Source organism: Enhydra lutris, unplaced genomic scaffold, assembly GCF_002288905.1.
Source record: "Enhydra lutris kenyoni isolate GAN:26980312 unplaced genomic scaffold, ASM228890v2 scaffoldscaffold46, whole genome shotgun sequence".
In the NCBI taxonomy this organism is placed as follows: Eukaryota; Metazoa; Chordata; class Mammalia; order Carnivora; family Mustelidae; genus Enhydra; species Enhydra lutris.
The window spans coordinates 17,165,764-17,185,269 of record NW_019154130.1 but is presented as its reverse complement, the minus strand read 5'-3'; the positions used below and the strand labels follow the sequence as shown (position 1 = coordinate 17,185,269).

General features: G+C 57.5%; 1 protein-coding gene across 1 annotated transcript in view; it reads right to left on the bottom strand.

The window, feature by feature from the left end:
* Positions 1–8,190: 8,190 nt before the first annotated feature.
* LOC111156506 (family with sequence similarity 222 member A) overlaps positions 8,191–19,506 on the bottom strand; it is a 52,655-nt gene continuing 41,339 nt past the window's right edge. Inside the window, 2 exon segments of the mRNA XM_022517445.1 lie at positions 8,191–9,459; positions 9,461–9,861. Coding sequence (XP_022373153.1) covers positions 8,581–9,459; positions 9,461–9,861 — 1,280 coding nt within the window. The 3' untranslated portion in view covers positions 8,191–8,580.

Sequence of the window (19,506 nt, the reverse complement as noted above, 5' to 3'; positions counted from 1 at the left end):
GAAAGGGTATTACTTGGGGGGGAAGGGTATTATGCGGGGGAGAGAGTATTATTATTCCCCTGCAGGTGGGAAGAATAATGTTGATGGCAGGAAAGTAATGCTGGTGCAGATTAATATTGGTGGGGAGAGTAAAGCTCGTGGATGGATTCAGGATGGGAAGAGAGGAATATTGGTGAAAAGAGTAATATTGGTGGGGAAGGATAATGTTGGTGGGAGGAGAGTAATGCACATGGGCAGAGTAATATTGGCTGGAAGGGTAACGTTGGTGTGAGAACAGTAATGGTGGTGGTTCTCCTTGTGTCTCTTTTTAGGAGGGCGGAAACCTGTCGCTGAACGACCTCCCCTCTTGTGTTATTGGCCAGAATAGTGTCACGTGTCTCCTGCTTCAGCCAATCAGCAGGCAGGAAGCCACAAAGTCCTAAAGCCCACAGGCATACGGAGAAAGGTAGTTTCTCCTGCCGGGGATCCATACTGACTGGGCCCGCTAGCAGTGGCTGCAGGCCTTTTTCCAGATGCCCACCCTCCGCCCCAATGGCTCTCCAATACCTGCTAATCTCTCAGGACCACCGAGAGGCCGAGCTGGAGCCGGGGATGGCATGGGCTTCCCCCAGACCACAGGGACTGGAATGGGGGCACTTCCCGAGGAAAGTTGCAACATGGGTACCTGTGCCAGACCGGGTCGGTGCCCCCCCCTTCCCCGCTCCTGCCTCTGCCCGTGCATTTGCAAGATAGCCTTATGGTGTTCTCCCACTGTGCACAAAGCAGAATTTTGCATCCCTGGCTTGACTAAGAGATTTGTTTTAATCAGCGGACATGCCTGGGCTAGGCTCCCCCAAAGGAGGCTGCAAGATCCGTGGAGCGCAGCAAGCCCGGGTGACCACAGAGGAACCCCGAAGATGCATGAGAAGGAGTTGTTCTCCCATGCCAATGAGTTTTTGTGGTAGTTACTTTTTTTTTTTTTTTTAAGGGCAGGCATCACTTTTGCAGCAACAACTAATGATTACAGAATGTGCACTGCCCCCCATGTTTCGGATGAGGAAGACAGGGCTCAGAGAGGTGAAGACTTTTGCCCAGGGCACCTGGCTGGGAAGTTGAACGCCTACATTCTGCCCTCAGAGCCCATCCTGGAGAGAATGCACTCTGACCCCCGACAGGTGACAGGTGACAAGGCCAGGTCCCTCCTTTGCTCTGAAGCCCCTAGCTGTCGCCTGCCACTTTCGCTCAGCCCCCGAGACTGTCAGCTCCTGTTTAGAACCCTCTCGCTCTTTGAACATACCCCTAACTTTATTCCAACCCGGATTTCTTATTATGTGCGTGTATGTGTATTTAATAATGATAAAGCACTTATATGTCATATTTGACAGGAGGGCTTTTTTCATCTCAACTTTAAAGCACTACTGGGAAATAATTAGTGCTACTAGAGTCAAAAACAATGGGACCCCATCAGAAAAGACAGTCTCGGAAACTCTCAGATCTTAATTGAACAATTACCGCTTATGCCTATGAATACTTCATTATTACATGCCCTGTTATTATTAGCTGTTATTATTGTTTTAGATGAATGCTGGGGATTTTTTAAAAATCAAAAGCCATTTTCAACCACACTGTTCATCTCCCCGGAACGCACACTCCTGACATTTCCAAATATAATAACGTTGTAGCCGGCAGTCTCCACACCTCGCCCAGAAGACGTGTGTTTTGATCATTTCAGTTGTTTGGACGGAGCCGTTAAAGACTTCGGGCCTCTGTTCATACTGTTATTAATTGTTGACTCCCTGGCAAAAGCATTGGTGTGAGAATCAAGCACCCCTTACCTTTTCATTTTTAGGAGCACAAAGCCATCGGGACAATGGGGAGATCTTCGTTCACCCCAGGTTCATGAGATGAAGCAAAAGGAGGGATGGTGGTGGAGGCAGAGGACAGGATGGAAAGGGCACTGGCTGCAGAGACCCAAGCCCAGACAAGGCAGGCGAGCTGGGCATCTTCTCTTCTTGGAGGGAAACCATGTGGGGAGGAAGCAGGTGATCATGTGCTGGTAGGCACTGTACTCAGTGTTTGGTGTTCACGTCTCAGGAGCCATGTGTGGGAACGGGAGGACGGGTGTTGGATGTCCCTCCAGAAACCATGTCCCCCTTCCTTCTTCGCAGCACCTGTTTTGTTCAGAGTTCTCCACTCTGCTCCACAGTCAGGAGCTTCCCTAGGCCAACCACTGTGACTCTATTTCCCTTACTAGGGATTGGTTGGGGAATTACCACGTGAACCTATGATTTCTGACCTATGAGACAAAAGGGGAAGTCTGCCGAAGGAGGGGGGATCCTGGGAAAATAAGAGAAATCTAGGAAGACGCTGTCTTTGCTGGGCACTGTCGGGTTTATGATGTGATGCCTGGAACTGTAGCAGCCATTTTGTGACCATGAAAGTGTTGGGTAGAATAGAAGATGGAAAGAGATCTTTGATGATACCATTGAGCTGCTGAATTAACCAACCCTGGGGCCATCCTACCTCCCTACCTTAGGGCTTCTTATGATTGTTAGAGATAATTTTTCTTTCTCATTTAAACCAGCAAGTCAGGGTTTCCTGATACCTTGCCCAATTCCTGCAGGTACAAGAATATGTTTTGATTCCTATTTTACAGATGAGGAAAGTGAGCCCCAATGAAGTAAACACACTTGCCTAAGATCACACAGCCTAGATGTGGTGGAGTCAGGATTTGCCCCCTCTGTCTTAGGAGGAGAACCCTTCTAGGGATTTGTAGGATTGTCTTTACATGGTGTTTTGGCCTTTCTAAAGCATGTGGTCATCCATTTCTCCACTGTAACAGCCTGTAATGGGTTCCAACAGGTGAGGACAGGGGAGGTTGGATGGAGCTGGGAATGGAACCCAGGTACCCAGATTCCAGCAGACAGCCTTCTCAGCATCTCGAGGTGCTCTGTGACATCAGAGAGTCTCGCTTGTTCTTACCCTCTCCCCCGCCTCCTTTTGGGATGCAGCCACCAAATCCCACAGATCAGCCTTTGGCCAGTGCAGGGTGGGACGGCTGATCCTCGAGTTTGGCCACCAGGGGCCGCTGTAGTCATACCCAGTGGCCTGCTCTGCAGGGGCGGGAGGGAACCTAGAACCAGCCAACTTGGTCAGGAAGAGCCCCTCACTGAGCTCTCCATTAGGAGCACCCTGAGGCTCTGAGTTCAGGAATTCCCTCACCTCCCAACAAGGAGAGAAGGCAGCCCAGATCTGCCCCTGGACAGTCTAGAACCTAGTTGCTGTGTGCCCTCAGGCAAGTTGCCTTCCCTCTCTGAACCTCATTTTCAAAATCTGGGTACACCCCCACTTGTCAAAGGAGGGATTCCTTCTCTCTCCTTGCGGGTCTCTTCTCTCCTTTGGGCCTAGCACAACACAGTGAACAAAGACCAATTAGGATGTGGTGGCCCCAGAACTGAGGCCCAATGACTCCAGGTCAGGGTTGGAGTCCAGTCCTTGCTCCACCAGCTGGGGAAACTGAGGGCCACACATCACCAGAGAGAAGGAGCTTACTCAGTTTCCCTAACTGCAACACAAGAGGTAGGACTCTATATTTCCTGAAGTATTGTTCCTTGGGATGTTAATGGATAGAAACAAAAACTTAGGTGATCAAAAATATTAGGGAAATGCTGGGTTAAAGCTAAAAGGGTACCTTGCCTGAAGGACTTTTCAGAGCCTTTAATATGCTAATATGATTTGTGCAGCTCTAAGGTGGGGGAAGGGGGATGCATCTGTTTCTTTAATTCTTTTAACCTAGAAACCCATTTTCCAAGGTGAAAGCAGCTGGACCAGGTGATGACAGAAGTAACACGCCTAACTTTTGGGGCATCTTCTCCCAAGGAGGCTCTGTCCCCTAGGAACCTGACCACCTGTTTCCAATATTCAACCCCTGGTGGTTGTAATGTGCTTGCTCTTTGCAGTGGAAAAAGAGGCAGCTCAAAGAGGGGTGGTCACTTGCCAAAGACCGGGTGCTCATGAGGGAACCAGGTCTGTCTGATCCTCAGCCCCTAGGCCCCACTGCCCTGGGACTGCCTCGGGACTCATTTGCCCTGTCATCCTTATCACACGTCACCTGTGGACATCCCAGGTCTTCAGAGGCCACCACCTCCTCTGATAGATTTGGAATCGGGTCTCAGGCCACACAAGTCCGCCCAGGGTCACATACGGCGTCAAGGAGGGCCACTTTTCCTGCCCCCTCCCCTCCCACTACCACTCTCTTAGGGAGCTGGCCCATGGTGGTGATTTAAATATAAATCCATGCGGCATCTGGGTGGCTCATTTGGTTAAGCATCTGCCTTCAGCTTGGGTCATCATCCCCGGGTCCTGGGATAGAGCTCCATGTTGGTCTCCCTCCTCAGCGGGGAGTCTGCTTTTCCCTCTGACCCTCCCCCAACCCCCCAACCCCTCCCAGACGCGCTCTCAAATGATAAAATCTTTAAAAAAAAAAAAAAAGAAAGAAAAGAAAGAAAGAAAAAAATCCTCTGACCATAGGTCCCCCTGTCTGGGCCACACCTTCCAGGCCCGAGCAGGGGCAGGTGGGGTCCCCGAGGGCCCTTGAAGGCCGTCTGGATTGCGCAGTGGGCGGGGCAGTGGGAAGCGTGCACGTGAAACCCACGTTGGCGGGCTGAGTCCCGCCCCTCAGGAAGCCCCAGTGTAGGTTCCAAGCTGAAGTCTCTGGCTGTTGCCACGCAAGGTCAGGGGTTCACCTTGTCTGCTTCCCCTGTCCAGGAGTGGGGAGGTGCACGGAAGGCCGGCCTATACGAGTCGGGAAAGCACAGAGCTACCCTGGAAAGGTGAGTGTTCCTTGTGGCGGCTCCACTCATGTACTTGCTCAAGCTTTCATGCCCCTCTGGGGCTGCTCTGATGTCAGTGTGAGATGGGGTGATGCTCTCCTAGCAGTTGTTAATGACAATAGGCGTCACATAGTGGCGGTTATGTGCCAGCCATATGTGGCGACCACCTCGGACACTAAGGGGTGTGAGCGCAAGACCGCTAAAGGGAGAGAAGGAGCCCAGTGTCGCCCCAGAAGACCTAGAAGAAGGCTTGCAGCTCTGCCTGAGGTGGGGGGCAGACAGATGGCAGATTCCCCCACTCTGAGCCTTCACCCAGCACGAAGTCCTGCCCCCGGGAGTGCAGGACCCAAGGCTGGACGGACGCACTGGAGCGAATTGGCCATATTTCGGGGCGTGGTGGTAGTTCTATGTTCTCTGCAAAGTGCAGCCCACTCCCAGGGCAGGCTTGGAGTCAGGCCCGGATTCTGTCCCAGCTGCTTCTCCATTCTCCACCCTCAGCTGACCTTGGGCAAAGTGATTGGCCTTCCAGGGGCCTCACTCGCCCCACCTCTGCCATGGAGACGTGCACCTGTGTCATGTTGCATGATCTATAGGGGACTAGATACCATTTAGCACCAAGTCTGGGGACCCGTCTGCTGGCAGTGACCGTGGGCATTGTAGCATTGATGGTGATGTCATCATCACCCACCCTGCCCCTCCAAAGTGGCAGGTAGTCCAAGGTGATTATGTGAATGGAGTGCAGGGGTGCTGCACGCTGGAGGGCCCATTGAGATAAGCCAGCCCTGCTCCCAGGAAGGAGCCCGGCCAAGGCACCTGGGAGCCGGTGGTGCTAGGACAGGGCTAGAACCCCAGCCAGACTGTCTGTGCCATGTACTCCCACTGCGCTACGTGTAGACCCACAGACCCTGCCCATGGAGGGCGAGGTTTTCCCAGATCGGAGGCAGGTCCGTCCTCAGCCCACATCTCCAGATGGGGGACCTGGCCTAGTTAGAGGGGTGCCTCCAGTCTTGCCTCCTTGCTCTCCCCTGATATCCCAGCGTGGGTTGGGCCCCTGGGAACAGCCAAGCCACAGGCCACCATCCAGCCCTAAACCTGGCTCTAGACCCCAAGTTCTTGCCCTGTGCTTTTGTACCCTTGAATTCCCTGTCTGGGTTATGGTCACTCCAAGTAGCAAAGCCAGGATTCCAACCTGCTTCTAGTTCAGGCCAGAGGCTGGGCCTCCGGGCTGCCTGCCTCTTGGGCTCCCCCGGGGTGCTGTGAGGCCACAGGTGGGCTTCGGCTCCATGTGAGGGGAGAGGCTGCTGGAGTGTCTGGGGTGTCTGGAGGCGGCCTGATCCGGGGTGTGGGACCTGATGCCGGAACCTGGCTTCCTTTTACCGTCCTTGCAGCCGTTCTCAGGTTCTGTGTTCTCGTCTGTAAAATGGGGATGATTTTGTCACACCCCTGATGGCGCTGTTGTGAGGCTGTTTTGGGAGATCAGTGAAGCGCTCAGTCAGCTGCCGCTTGCATACCACTTATGGTCACTCCTAGAGGCCTTCTATGTAGCTGGTCACCCAGCACGACCCCTGGACTGCTCCCCCGGGGCGTGCGGGGTGCTACGCTTGGTTCACTGACCCAGTTCCGAAGGGCTTGGGTCCTGTCCTGGCACCCAGGTATGGCTGTGTGCGTAGCAGGGGAGGCCTGCATCAAACTGGGGGCTCTCCAGGTCCCCCCCCCAGGCCAGACGGCAGGCTCCCCCATGCCTGGGCAATTAAGGCAGAGACAGGCTGTAAAGAAGAGTCCAAACCATGGGGTTCAAAGCCCCATTTTTCAGACTTGCTGTGTGACCTTAGGCAGGTCACTTCACATCTGAGCCTCGGTTTCTTCCTCTCAAACACCTACTACCTTGCAAGGATGTGGTGAGGCTCCAGGGAGATAGTGTGTATGAAAAGGCCCAGCACAAATGGATTGCTGATAAACATGAAGTACCTTGGGTGGTCTCCTGCAGATCCCCTGCCCCCGACCCGGCACATGGGCCTGGGTGGGTGTGTGCTGGGGCTGCCCAGCCTCTTTGGCCTGCCCGCAGTCGCACTGCCCCCCTAAGGAAGCTTGGAGAGTGTCGGAGACAGAGGAGAAGCTGGAAAGGAATGTAGTGCGACATGGGGGACACCATCCCCAGACCATTCAGGGAAGAGCCACTGGGCCCGGGCTTGGTTCTGCCTCAGCCACGCTACAGACTGATCGCTGGCCGTGGCCCAGAGGCCTTTAGCCTGGGTGCTGGCACGTGAACAGGGTACATGACAGCGTCCCCCTCTCAAGAGCTGGAAAAGTAAATGACCCACGGAATGCCTGGTGCAGTGGGCACCCCTGGCCCGCTTCCTCGGGATTCTGTGCTGGGTCGGCTGGGGAGGAGATGGCCCCGTTCTACTCCTAAGGGAGGGAAGGCAGAAAGAACAAAACAGGAGCTACAGAACAATTCCACAGCTGAGACACCATCTGTGTTTTCCTTCTTTTTTCTTTCTCTTCGTTTTTAAAACAATATAGTGCAGACTGCACTTCTCACAGTAGAATATAATGGTCAATTTTAGTATAAAAAAAAAACATTCTCAGAGATTTGTAAATGCACTTAGTGCTTGAACAGGCCTTGGAGAGATACAGTACCGCTTCCGGAGTGCCAGAGGGGCCAGGGCTCAGGGAATTCGGGCCTTGGGGATGTAACCGGGGGTGGGCGGGGTGGGTAGAGAGGGATCCCTGCCTGCCTCTCTCCCCCAACCCTTGATGGTGCCCAGCAGGCTTTGGAGGGCAGCTTGCTGAAAGGGAGTTGGATTGGGTCTCCCAACTAAAACCAGTAGGTCACCTCCTCGCTGGCTCCTAGGAAAACCCCAGAAGGTGGCAGGGTAGGTTCCCTCTGACTGATGTCTAAGATGGCAGGCCCACTGTTAGCCCCTGTGGTGCCTTTGTGCGAATAGGGAAAATGGCGCCCCTTCCTCAAGATTCAGAAAATTGCCATAATAAATATACAAGTCTAGGATGCAAATGGTGTCTCCTTGGACGAGGTGCCCTTGTGCAGTGCACAGCCTGTACTGCTGTGCCCAGCAGCCCTGTAAGATGTGAACAGAAGGGGGAAGGTGGTAGTACAGGGTTTGGAGAGGGTGGGAATGGGGTACAATTCTGTGTTGGGAAGGAATGGTAGGAGGAGAATCCGGAGGAGAAGGAGCAGGGGGGACTGGTAGTCCTTGGAGCCTATATTAGAGTGGTCTTCACCTGGATTAGCCAGTGGGGGACACTGTAGGCCCTGTGACTTTCTATACCCCTTCTCTGCTCCGTTTCCAGGAGACTGGGGAGCTCATGGTGGGAGATGTCTGACCCCCGGGGGGCTGCTCTGACCCCACCCTGACTCTAGACTGTCACATTTCCTCCTGTATCCCACCCTGGCCTGAGCTCCTCTCCTGGGAAAGCCAGAAAGAACCATTCCTGTCTTAAAGTGGTTTCTGTCTCCCTGCCTCTGCTGGCTTGGATGGAGGCAGTGGTGGACGTCAGCAGCTGCCCTGGGCCCTCCCTGTGTCCTAGGGCAGCCGGTGGCAGGGAGGGGCCTTGGGGAGCCTGGCCGTCGTGTTCCTCCCCATCAGGTGGCTGTGTGGCAGCAGCCTGCCTGGCTTCCCTGTGGGCATCCATGGGCACTCGGGCCCAGGGTGAGGCCGGGCGCCCCTGTGCACCGCCCACCCTGTTCCGCGGCCTGCCTCCCCGCTCGGCACCCTGTCCGTCTGTCCGTGTGGCTGCCGGGTGGGCCTTATCTGTAGACGGGCAGGCGGATGTGGGCATGCTGGTGGTCGAGCAGCCGGGGCACAGCCACGGTCTCGTAGCCCTTGCCCAGCATCTGCTCCTTGATGCAGGGCGGCCGGATGTCATTGATGAGATACTCCAGCGACTGCAGGCTGCTGCTCAGCACCGCTGTGTTGCACACGCTCTTGCTGGGCAGGCCCGAGAGTGCCTCGGCGGGGGGCCCTGCCAGCTCCCGGGCCGCCCCCGGCCCCAGCTCGGTGACCGCCACAGCCGCCGCCGGGTTGTAGCAGTCGCTGGTGGGGGTCACCAGCACGCTGTTCCAGGGGGCGGCGAAGTACTGGCCCACAGTGAAGCCAGTGGGCAGCCCCAGGCCGCAGTTGAGGGGCGACCCGCCGGCCCTCTCATAAACCCGCCCCCCGCAGGCCTCCGGAGACTTGCTGGCTACTGTGCCGCCACTGTAGGCCCGCAGTGGCTGGGGCGGTGGCGGGGGCGGCTTCTGCGGCCACAGCAGGTAATCCAGGCCCCCATCTGCGTACCCTGCAGGCTTGGTGGCCCCAGCCAACGTCAAGGCCGCTGCGCTTCCCTGGCCCAGCTCGGCGCCCTTCCGGCAGTCAGGCAGGCCGGCAGCGGCCGCATAGGCCATGCCGGGGAAGCTGGGCACGGGGCCATGCTTGGCCGGGCTGGGGTGGGGACCGGCCACAGCCTGGCAGGCGGCAGGCGCGGCGCCCGGGGCCTGGCACTGCTGGTTGAGCTGGTACAGGATACTGTGGATGGAGGGCAGGTTGGAAGGCGGCAAGGGCAGGCCGCGGCCAGGCAGGGGGATGATGGAGGCGGCAGTGGCAGCAGCCGCGGGCAGGCCGGGCGGCGGGGCAGGTGCTTCGGGGGGGCTTGGGGTAGGCCAAGGGCCCCAGAGTGCTGGGCGCCGGGTAGGGCGCGATGCCCACCTGCACGGCGGCCGGCGACAGCTTGGTCCGCTTGCCCTCGGCGCTCTTGAGCACGCTCTTGGCGGGCCCGGTGGGCGCAGCGGCGCCAGAGGAGGACACAGCGGCCTTGACGATGGCCAGTAGGCCCTGGTAGCCGGCAGCATGCTGTGGGTAGGGGCTATAGCGCTGGCCGCTGGTGTCATAGCCGTTGACGGTGCGGCCGAGATGCTTGTGCTGGGGCACCCGGATGTTGGTGGGGAAGATCTTGATGGACAGTGGGCTGTTGGCCACCTTCTCCGCATAGGCGTCCAGCTCAGCCGGGCTCGGGTAGCGGGACGAATGCATGGAGCTGGCCACTGTCTCACCTGCGGGGACAAGCGGGAGAGGAAAGCACAGGTGAGAGCCGCCTCTGTGACCCAGGGAGCCCATGGCCCGCTACCCGCAGCGGGGCTCACTCTGCCCCTCCCTCTATCGGTTCCCCATCTGTCCCATCCCCTCGCTCCTCCAGCTTGTTCCATCTACACTCCAAAGCGGCACATCTAGCGTCAAGTACGGGAAGGAAAGCGCACGTCCTCAGCTGAACTTGCACAGACTGAATGCACTCCTGCAACACCCCTGCGGCCAAGCGATGGGACACGGCCAGTCCCCCAGAGCCCCCTGCGCCCCTGCCCAAGCAAACAGCTGTCCTGACTTCTGACGGCAGTGTCAGGCGGGATGGAATCCTGCTATGCGTCCCCACCCATACAGGCCTCTGCCACTTAGGGTGGCTTGTGGGATATGCCCAGGTGGCATGGTCCATGCGTTCTCACTGCCCTGTGGTCCCTCGTGTGGGATGCAACCATCACAATGTACTCATCCTTGCTCCTGTTGATGGCATTGGGGGCAACACACTTAGCACCATATGTCCTCATGTACACGTTATCCTGTGACTTCTGTTGGGACTATGCCCAGCAGGGGGATTCGGGGCAGATGACTCTGCAGCTCTAGGAGAAGATACCCGCAGTCTGCCCAGGAGACTGTCCCAGGCTCCGCTCCCCCGCAGAGCCGACATTCCAGGGGCTCTGCAGCCTCAGTGATGCTCGGTGTCACCTGTCTTAATACTACACCGCCAGGAGGCTATTCCTCCTATTGCTTCATTATCCTGTCTGTGCCTCCCTTTCCTCATCTGTAAAATGGGGTGATGATGACCTGCCACCCTCTGTGGGACGGTTAAGCGTGCTGCTCCAGGAGCAGAGCACAAGGCCTAGAACGGGGGGACATGGTGCAGGCAGCAGCTGCTGCGTCAGCTTCCAGCCTTTGCAACATCAGCAGGCAGGTGAGGGGGAAGTTTACCCACCCCGGCTGCCCAAACCCTCCCTGTCAACTGCAAGGCCAGTGGTGTAACCCCTGCCTTTTCTGCATGCGGTCGGCATGGGGCTGAAGGGTGCACTTTGTGTGACAGGCTGACTGTCCTAGTCTTGGTGGCACAACTGGTGCCTTCTATGGGGCGGGTGGGTTGCTGGTGGGCAGGCCCCCTTCTCTCATCCAAAGCCCCTCCCTGGGCCTGAGATATTCCTCAGCATTGCCCAGGACCCTCCGCGGGTGGAGAAGGGAGCAGGGGCCTCCCAAGAAATAGTTGGGAAGACCCTGGGGTTTAGAACCAGCGCACTGGGTAGAATCCTGTCTGGTTGTGGGGCTTTGTGGCTCTGGGCAAATGGTCTGGCTGAGCCTCATTTTCCCCACCTGTGGAATAGGCATCAGGCATAATTATGCCAGTCTTGCAGGGTGGCTTGGGGGAGGGGCTGTGCCAAGGGGCTGAGCAGAGGGTGTGAGGCTCACAGTCGGTGCTGGGAAGGGGCGACCTCTCTGGGCCCTTGGGCGAGGGGACCCCTCAAGGTCTCCACAGCACATTGCCTTCCTCCTGCCCCATGAGCACCCCTGGAACCCACTGGGGACTTGAGAATGAGGCTTCCCCACACTGTGGCTCTGTTTCCTCATCTGTAAAATGGGCATGATGCTCCTGGGGACACTGCCTCCCAGGGTGGCTGCAATTTCCAATGAGTTGTGCGTGGTGGGGTGCGTCAGCAGAAGCAGGTGCTCTCTAGGCAGAAGTGGTAATACCCTCCCATCTGCCTGGGACAAGGGCCTTCCTGGGGAAGAAGGGGTAGTGGCTCAGGCTGCCCTTTCTGACCACAGGTGGGCCTGGCATGGGGGCTGGGTGGAGTGCTGACCCCATCACCTGCCCTCCTCCCCCTCGGTTGGAAGGCCTCACCCCACATCCCATCCTTCCAGAGCCTCAGCCCTGGTCCCCTTGTTGGGCTCACAGCCAATCTCGGCAAGGTATGTGCTGCAATGGGAAGGCACAGGCATGTTGGGGTGTGGGGGGGGCTCACTCAGGCCAGCTTCGGAAAGCAGATGGCTTTCTAGAAGAAAGAGCATCCCAGTTAAGGCAATGTTGAAAGGGGTGAGGAGAGAGCAGAGAAACACATATCAGGCAAAAGAAAACAGCACAGGCAAAGGTCCAGGGGTGAGGAAGCCTATCCCAAGTGGGAACTGTAATTCAGAATGAAAGCAGAAGCCAAGGGTGACAGTTGACAGTTGACAGTCGGGAGAGAGAGGTGGCCTGGGAGGGCGTGAGGTAGGGCAGTGGCTTCCCCCACCCCACCCTGAGGGCACATTAGCCATTCTGGGGATGTACTTGGTCCTCACACTTGGGTTGGGGGAGCCGCCACCCCAGCTACGGGGGTCCAGTGGGTAGTAGCCTGGGATGCTATGGGACAACCTACAGTGCACAGGACCACCTCTGTGCGCAGAGAGTGTTGGAGAAACCCTGTCCCAGGCCATCGGCAGCCAGGCGAGGTTTGACACGGGAGAGGGAGGCCCAGGCATGCATGTCAGGGAGGTCATTCCTCTCTGCCCTGAGGTGCAGGAATGTGGTCTGACCTGGGCAGGGCAGCAGGGAGGGAAGAGGCAGGCAGCCCTCAGCATCCCAAGGAGCCTGGGCCAGTGCCCCTCCATCCCTTGGTCCTAATCTGGGCCAGCAGGTGGAGCTGACCCCTAGCAGGCCACAGGCCTCCATCCTTGACCCTGCCTGGGGCAGCCCCCTCCTAAGTGGCCTAAAATAAACTCGGTGTGGAGAATGGAAATGTCACTTTGGCCAACGGGGGAATCTTTCTCCGAGATTGGATTTAAACTACATTATACAAGCAATTTCATGGGCACTTAGCGCCGCTCGGAGAGTCCCGCAAAAAAGGGACCAGCTCTTCATTTACCAGCCATAAATCAGCAGTTGCTATAATGAGCACAAAAATGTCACTTTTATGCAATTTTACAGATGAACAAAACTGGTGAAATTAACTGTGGTAACCTACCAGAGTCAGCAAAAGCGGCTGCTGGGGAAAAAATTATATCTGTATGTATTTTTGTTCCTCTTCAACCCCCTTCCCAAGCAGGTTTCTGCCATTGTGGTGTGAAAACTCATTTGTCCTCACCATTATACTTTCATTTGGAGTTTATCTTGAGTATCCAATGAGCCACCAACTGTGAAAATGATTAAATCTACAAAATCTATCTAATGGATGGAATAAATTAGGTGTTTAAAACCTTTAAGAAGAAGATGAAGAAGAAGAGGGGGTTTGTAAAAAGGGTTCAGCCTGTTACCGGTTCCCATTCGCTGAAGGATGGGCCCGTCTGGGCCCCGCCAGTCAGCAGGGCTCCTCCAGGGGGGGTTGGGGCCTCCAGTATTTGCGGGAGCCGATGGGGGTGGGGGTGCCCTTTGGCTGCACTGAGTACAGGCTGGTCTCTGGGCCCACAGCTTTTCTCGACATCTCTTGTCTGGAGCACCTGAGCACTCTTGAGAGCCGGAAGGGGGGGAATGGGCAGTGACAAGTTCAGCACCATGGCACAGCCCCATGGGGTCAGGGACTCATAGGTTTATGTGTGGCAGGCAGGGGACCTGCTGGGGGACCCCAGGGCCTGTCTTCGATACTGCTCCCTCCCTGCCTTCCCTGGACTAGGGGACCCCTACCCCCCCTAGCTGGACTAGGGGACCCCTACACCCCCAGCCTGGAGGTCCCATTAGTGCCTGGGTGTGGTCACCACAGACACCGCAGCAGATCCCGGTGGCCCTGGGCTTGTCCTTCTGCCCCCCAAGACTTGGGCTCCCTAGCTGGCCTGTCTGCCGCCGTGTCCCCCAGCATCTACAGGACACAGAGTAGGTCTCCAGGAATGTCTTACTGGACCACTAGGCTGTGCCTGGATGGACCCATCCGGACTGGAGGCCTCTGTTGTGCTGCCAGTCACAACACTTGGAAGAATGAGTCCCAGGAGGGACTAAGCTAAGGAGACAGCCCATGGCAAGCTGCCTCTCCAAAGCCCCTTTCCAGCCCCGTGTCCAGACACTTCCTGGGCCCTTGTCTATGCAGGCAGCACACAGGGCCTTGGAAAAGCAGCAGCCCCCAGAGCAAACCAAGGTTCCCGCCCTCACGGAGCTGACAGTCTCGCAGGGGCGACAATCCTGAGACCCCATCAGGCAGCCACAGGCCCCAGGAACAGGGACAAAGCAGACGTGGTAGCTTAAAAACCTGTCCACGAATCCTTTGGCACTCCTCCCACAAGTAGTGGAGGCCCACCTTCCTTCCCTGGAATGTGAAGGAACTCAGCTACTCGATTCTGTACTGAGTGGGTGGAGTGGGTGCCGGCGGGGCGGGTGGGGATCGTGCCGGGTGGGACACCGTGTGGCCCTCCTGGCTGGGCGGTAACAGGCAGCGTGGCTTTGCACAGACACCAAGGTGGCTCTGTGCCGGTCTGTCGGGGTGTCTGTCCCTGGAACCCAGCTACAGTGCTCTGGGAAGCCCTGGCCCCACGGAGGGCCACGTGTGGGTGTTTGAGTGGACCGCTGGCATCCACCACCTGACTGACGTAGGAGGAAGCAAGCCTTCGGAAGCTTCCAGCACCCAGCCCAGGTCTCCCTCACTCTGCTCCCAGCAGCAGCACAGAGCAGACACACCCTCCCCACTGTGCCCTGTCCGTTCTCCCAAGCGCACCAGATGGCTGTCGGAGGTCACTGAATCGGGGGGTGGGTAGTTATGCAAGCACAGTAAGCAAAACAGTGGGGCCTGGGGGGCGCAGTGACCCCGTGGAGGGGTGCCTAGTGTGGACGCTGTGATCAGCGAAGGCATCTCTGATAAAGTGGCCTTTGAGGGAAGGCTGCAGAGTGAGGGAGTGGGCTATATGGCTCTCTGACAGAAAAGCGGTCTTCGCAGGGGGCAGCAAGTGCCAAGGCCAAGGGGAATGGGCCAGGCGTGCCTGGGGAAGCAGCGTCAGCAGGGGAGGACCATAGAAGGTAGACGGGGTGAGGGTCCACTGTGAGGACCTGGGCTCCTGCTCTGCGTTGGAGGGTGGGGACCAGAGGAGGGACAGGACCTTCCTAGAGTTTTGATGGGACCCCTCCAGCTACTGAGTGGAAAATTGGGCAGGGAGAGGGGACCTCACAACGAAGTCCTGGGAGCAACTTGACTGTCCCCACGAGACAGAGTATCCAGCAGGTCCTCAGTAGAAATGTGCTTTGCTGGGCATTGAAACTTGGGTTCTAGAAGGTTGTGATGAAATGGGCAAAGGTGTACCAACAGTACAGGTCTGTGGAGATAGGAGGTAACAGAGGGGCTGTACCTGCGAGCCCTTGGCCTCTCTCCTTCCCTCTCGAAGGGGGGGCCAAGCCAAGACTTAAAGACAAAAGCCCTTGAGGCTGGCGTGGTCTTGCCTGGGAGGGGGGCATTTTAGTTCTCTGTGCTTTTCTGTAGTCCCCAGGGGGTGGCCCTGACCATGTGTCGTGTGAGGGTAGGGGAGAGGCGCACAGCTCTCCTTTCTCCCAGGGCCCTGCCCTTGACGCCTGTGTCACAGCAGCCTGCTTCAAAGCCACCTCCTCTACCCTTGGCCTGGAGCTGCCCAAGGCCCTCCCTGGCTCCCCGCCTGGGCCCCGGCCACGGAGGGGAGCGGAGCACCAAGGGCAGCTGGGAGCCTTTTGAGAAGGCATCCTAGTGCGGGGGGCTGGGGAGGCAAGGGTGGGCTGAGTCAGGCTGCTACCTCTCTCCGGGTCTCAGTTTTCTCTTGTGTAAAATGGAACACTACTGCTGGTCTTGGGAGAGTTTTTATGAGCATCCTCAGGGGGGGCTATGGTTGCTGGTGGTGATGGCTTCACTAAAGTCCCCTCCACAGCCTCCAGGCCCCCGGATGCGTCTCTGTACAAACCCCTCCGTTGAGCCTGTGTGTGTGTGTGTGTGTGTGTGTGTGTGTGTGTGTGAAGTCTGAGCTGCTCAGGCTGGCATCCAAGGCCCTGGCCATGGGACCCTAACCTCTCTCTGCAGCCCTCTTTTCCCACAGGCCCTGGACATACCCATGGTATCCCTGGGCTCCCTCTCACGTGCTGACAGCCATCCTCGGTGGAGCGCCCTGGGCCAGGCACAGTGCCAGCTCCGTACAGCCCTGCCCTTTGGACATCCTCATGGCAGCCTGGGAGGTGGCCCTGGGTTTCAAAGGTGGAGGGGAGACATTCAGGGAACAGGGTGTCAAGTGTGGACTGCAGATGAGCGCCCCCTCCTGCCGCATGTTATTGCTGACTACTGGAGGACAGAGGGGCTGGGGATGGGCCAGGAGCCAGGAGATCAGGGCTGGGGGGCGGGGACTGGGGTGGGCGTGGAGGCTGTGCCCAGCCCAGAGGCGTGCGCACCCCTGAGATTCTGTTCGGACACCACGTAGGCCCAACCATACGCCTGCTGGCTGGGAGGTAGCCCAAGGAGCACCAGTTTGAGAGCTCGGGTGGCACAGAAAGGATCTGTGAGCCAGGTTCTGAGCTCTGTCATCTGTCCCCTGGGACCATGCTCTCTGTCGCCAGGCATCACGGACACCGTGGCTCGGGACAGGTGTCTCCCTCCACAGGCTTCTCCTCAGTAACCAAATTCTCCCGGGTCCTTTAGAGCCTAGCTAGGATGATGCCGCTTTGTGCTCATGTCCTTGGACACCCACCTCACCTGGTCTGTGTCCCACACCCTGGTGGGAAACCCTCCATGTCTGCCTCCCCTCCTCCACCCCCTCCAACCACTCCTACCATTCCAGGGTGAATCTGGGGTTGGGTGGACCTGTCCATGTGCCGCCTGGTGCAAAGAAGGCGCCTGAACTCCGCCCTGGGAGGACAGAGGAAGAAGTGGGGCTTATACCCAGCTGGGTGGCTGGCTTCCGCCTCCGTGGGGATGGGCTCTACACCCCTCCCCGCCCCCAGGGCTCCCATGCTGTAACTATCTGTTGTCTTCAGGGCAAAATACTGAGGGCAAGCTAGCTCTTTCTCCCCACCCTGACCCCTGGGAAGATGTGTGGGGTCCCAGCAGGTGTCTGCAGAGTCCATTGACTCCCCCCACCCCCACCCCATTCCGAGGCCCATGGGAGGAGGCAGGGGCAGAAGCCAGACAGAACTGAGACTCCGTGTGCAGAAACCATGGCCCCCACCCTGTGAGTTGGGCCCTCCCTGCCCCACGGCCCCCATTAAAGTCCTGTCAGGAAATTTAAGAGGCTGGCTGCCAGTGCGGATGGGCCGTCACTGCCATTACGTTAATGTTATGGGCCTTTTACAGGTGCCTTAAAGAGATGTGGTTATTAACGAGTATATTAAGCCAATTAAAAGCAGCCCTTTGAGTGGGATTTAATGTTGCTACAGGGAGACGGGAAAGCGGGACTCGGCAGGCCCTGGTGGCCCCCCACCAGGAGCAGGGGAGAAGCATGGGTGGCCAGGCGGGGGCTCCACAGGAGTGATGGCACGGTGCAAAGCTCGGACCCTGGCTGGGGTCGGGACGCGGCGTGACCACTTGCTGTGGGACCCTTGGTTTCTCATCTTTAGGGGGAGAAGGATGGACAAATCACAGTGGGCTGAAGTCCATGGGCTCCTCTGCCCTGTAAGACCCGTGGTGCCTGCTCCCCGAGGGGTAGTGGAGGAAGGCATGGGGGTGGTTTCGGGGGGGGGGTTGTCCAGGGCAGCGGTGGGGGGAGATGCCAGCTCCCAGGCTCCAGGGTTCTCAGTGGGAGCCCAGGCACCTCCCACGGCCATGCCAGTGCCTCCAGGTACTGTCCAGCTGAAGGCAGGCTCCTGCAAGGCCATGGACACACTCCCACATTGTTCCCTTGGGGGACCTTGGGTGTTTTTGAGTGTAAGGTGGAGTTCTGTAGCTTTCCCCTGGGAGGAGTGGGAGGACTACAGGCATGCCAGGCACAGTAGGTACTCAGCGAATGTCATTTCTTTCTCATTTCTCTTTGCCTGTTGCCTCTTCCCTTAAGCCAGGGCACACACTACCTTGCTGAAATGGGGGAGGGGTGTCCCCAGGCACCTCAGGGCACAAGGGGTCCCTGAGCACAGGGCCTGGCCCAAGCCCACAGGGAGGAGCAGTCCGCATCTGCATTCCCCTTTGCTGCTGACACTGTGCCCTTGGAGGTGGCAGCCTCCTGAATGCTCAATTAACGTGACACTAATTAGCTGGTGGCACCAGCAGAATCCCTAATGAGGCCGCCCAGGAAAGGGGGTGGTGGGGAAGGCGGCTGGGCCAGGGCTGATGCAGCTGTCCTCTGGCCCACACTGCGAGGGCTGGGGGAGGGACGAGGACGACCACCAACAACCCTGACCTGCCCCTAGCCTGATGACCCAGGGTGTGAATCCAGGTGCCCCAGTCCCCAGCAGGTTGACCTCAGGGAGGTGACTGCAGCTTCCTGGCCTCCATCAGCCCTAAGAGGACGGCAGGGGCGGGGGGGGGGGGGCGGGATTCCACGAGAGAATGCGTGACTGAAATCTTGGTACATCATGGGTGCTCAGAAAGGCTAGCTGCCTGCCTTCCAGCTCTTTCTGGACCAGACTAGGCAGTGCAGGGAGGTGGCGATCACTGGACGCTGCCAGAACTCTCGTTCTCTAACCACATGTGTGCACGTGCACACAGGCTCACATGTACACACACCCAGATGCTCAGGGACACGTGTGGAGTCACAGGTGCCCAGATATTGAGGGCCGGCGTGTACACAGAGACCAGGAGATGCTCACAAGCTCACACGTGTATCTACCCACGGCTTCCATGCCCTGGAGTGCCTGGGGGGCCCTGCGGGCAGGGCTGGGGGTACTTTAATCCTTCCCAGCCTGACCTTCCTGCCGCTGACCTGTGTCTCAGTCTCCCTTCCCTGCTCCCTGCCCGGCCTCTGAGAGCCTACTTCTCACTGTCCCCCTTTGCTCAGCTTGTTGACCGCTGCCTGAACGGTGCCCTTTGGAACTGCTGCCTCATCTCCCCTCGTGGCCACATACATTCCCCCCCTCACATCTCCATCCACAACCGCGTGGATCTGACTCATCCACCCTTTGCTCCCCAAGTGCCCGGCCCCCTCCCATCCCCTGCTCCTTGGCACTGCTTTCTCTGCAGTCACATCCCTGGCTGTGTGTTCTGGATATTGGTCCATTGTAAGTGCGGCAGACACCCTCCCTGTCTTTGGCTATCTTGACTTTTTTTATGGTGCATTTTGCCAAGCAGCAGTTTTTTATTTTAATGTGTTCCAACCTGTTTCCTTTATTCGTGCTTTTATCCCCTCTTCCCATTTGCAAGTCCTTCCTGGTGGATGTTCCCCGTCATTTGCTTTAAAGAATGATACGGTTTTGCATTGCATCGTACCAGATTTTTAGTCTATCTGGATGTCTTCATTGTGTGTGGTGTGAGGTAGGGCTCCAATGTCATTCATTCCACATGGATAAGCAGGGGTCCCAGCCCTGCATGTCTATCCCCAGGGATCTGCAAGGCCTGCTTTGTCCCAGACTGAGCTCACATGCACACTGGTCCACATCTAGATGTTCTGCTCCATGCCCTGGCTCCCTCTGTCCCAGTGCTGATCCCACCACCTCAGCCTTAAGCCAGAGCAGTACGACCCTGGTCCTCTACCCTTCTATTTCTTTGTCAGGCGCGCGTTGTCGGTTCTTGGCCTTTTGATCCTATCAACTTCAAAGTCAGCTTTTCAAG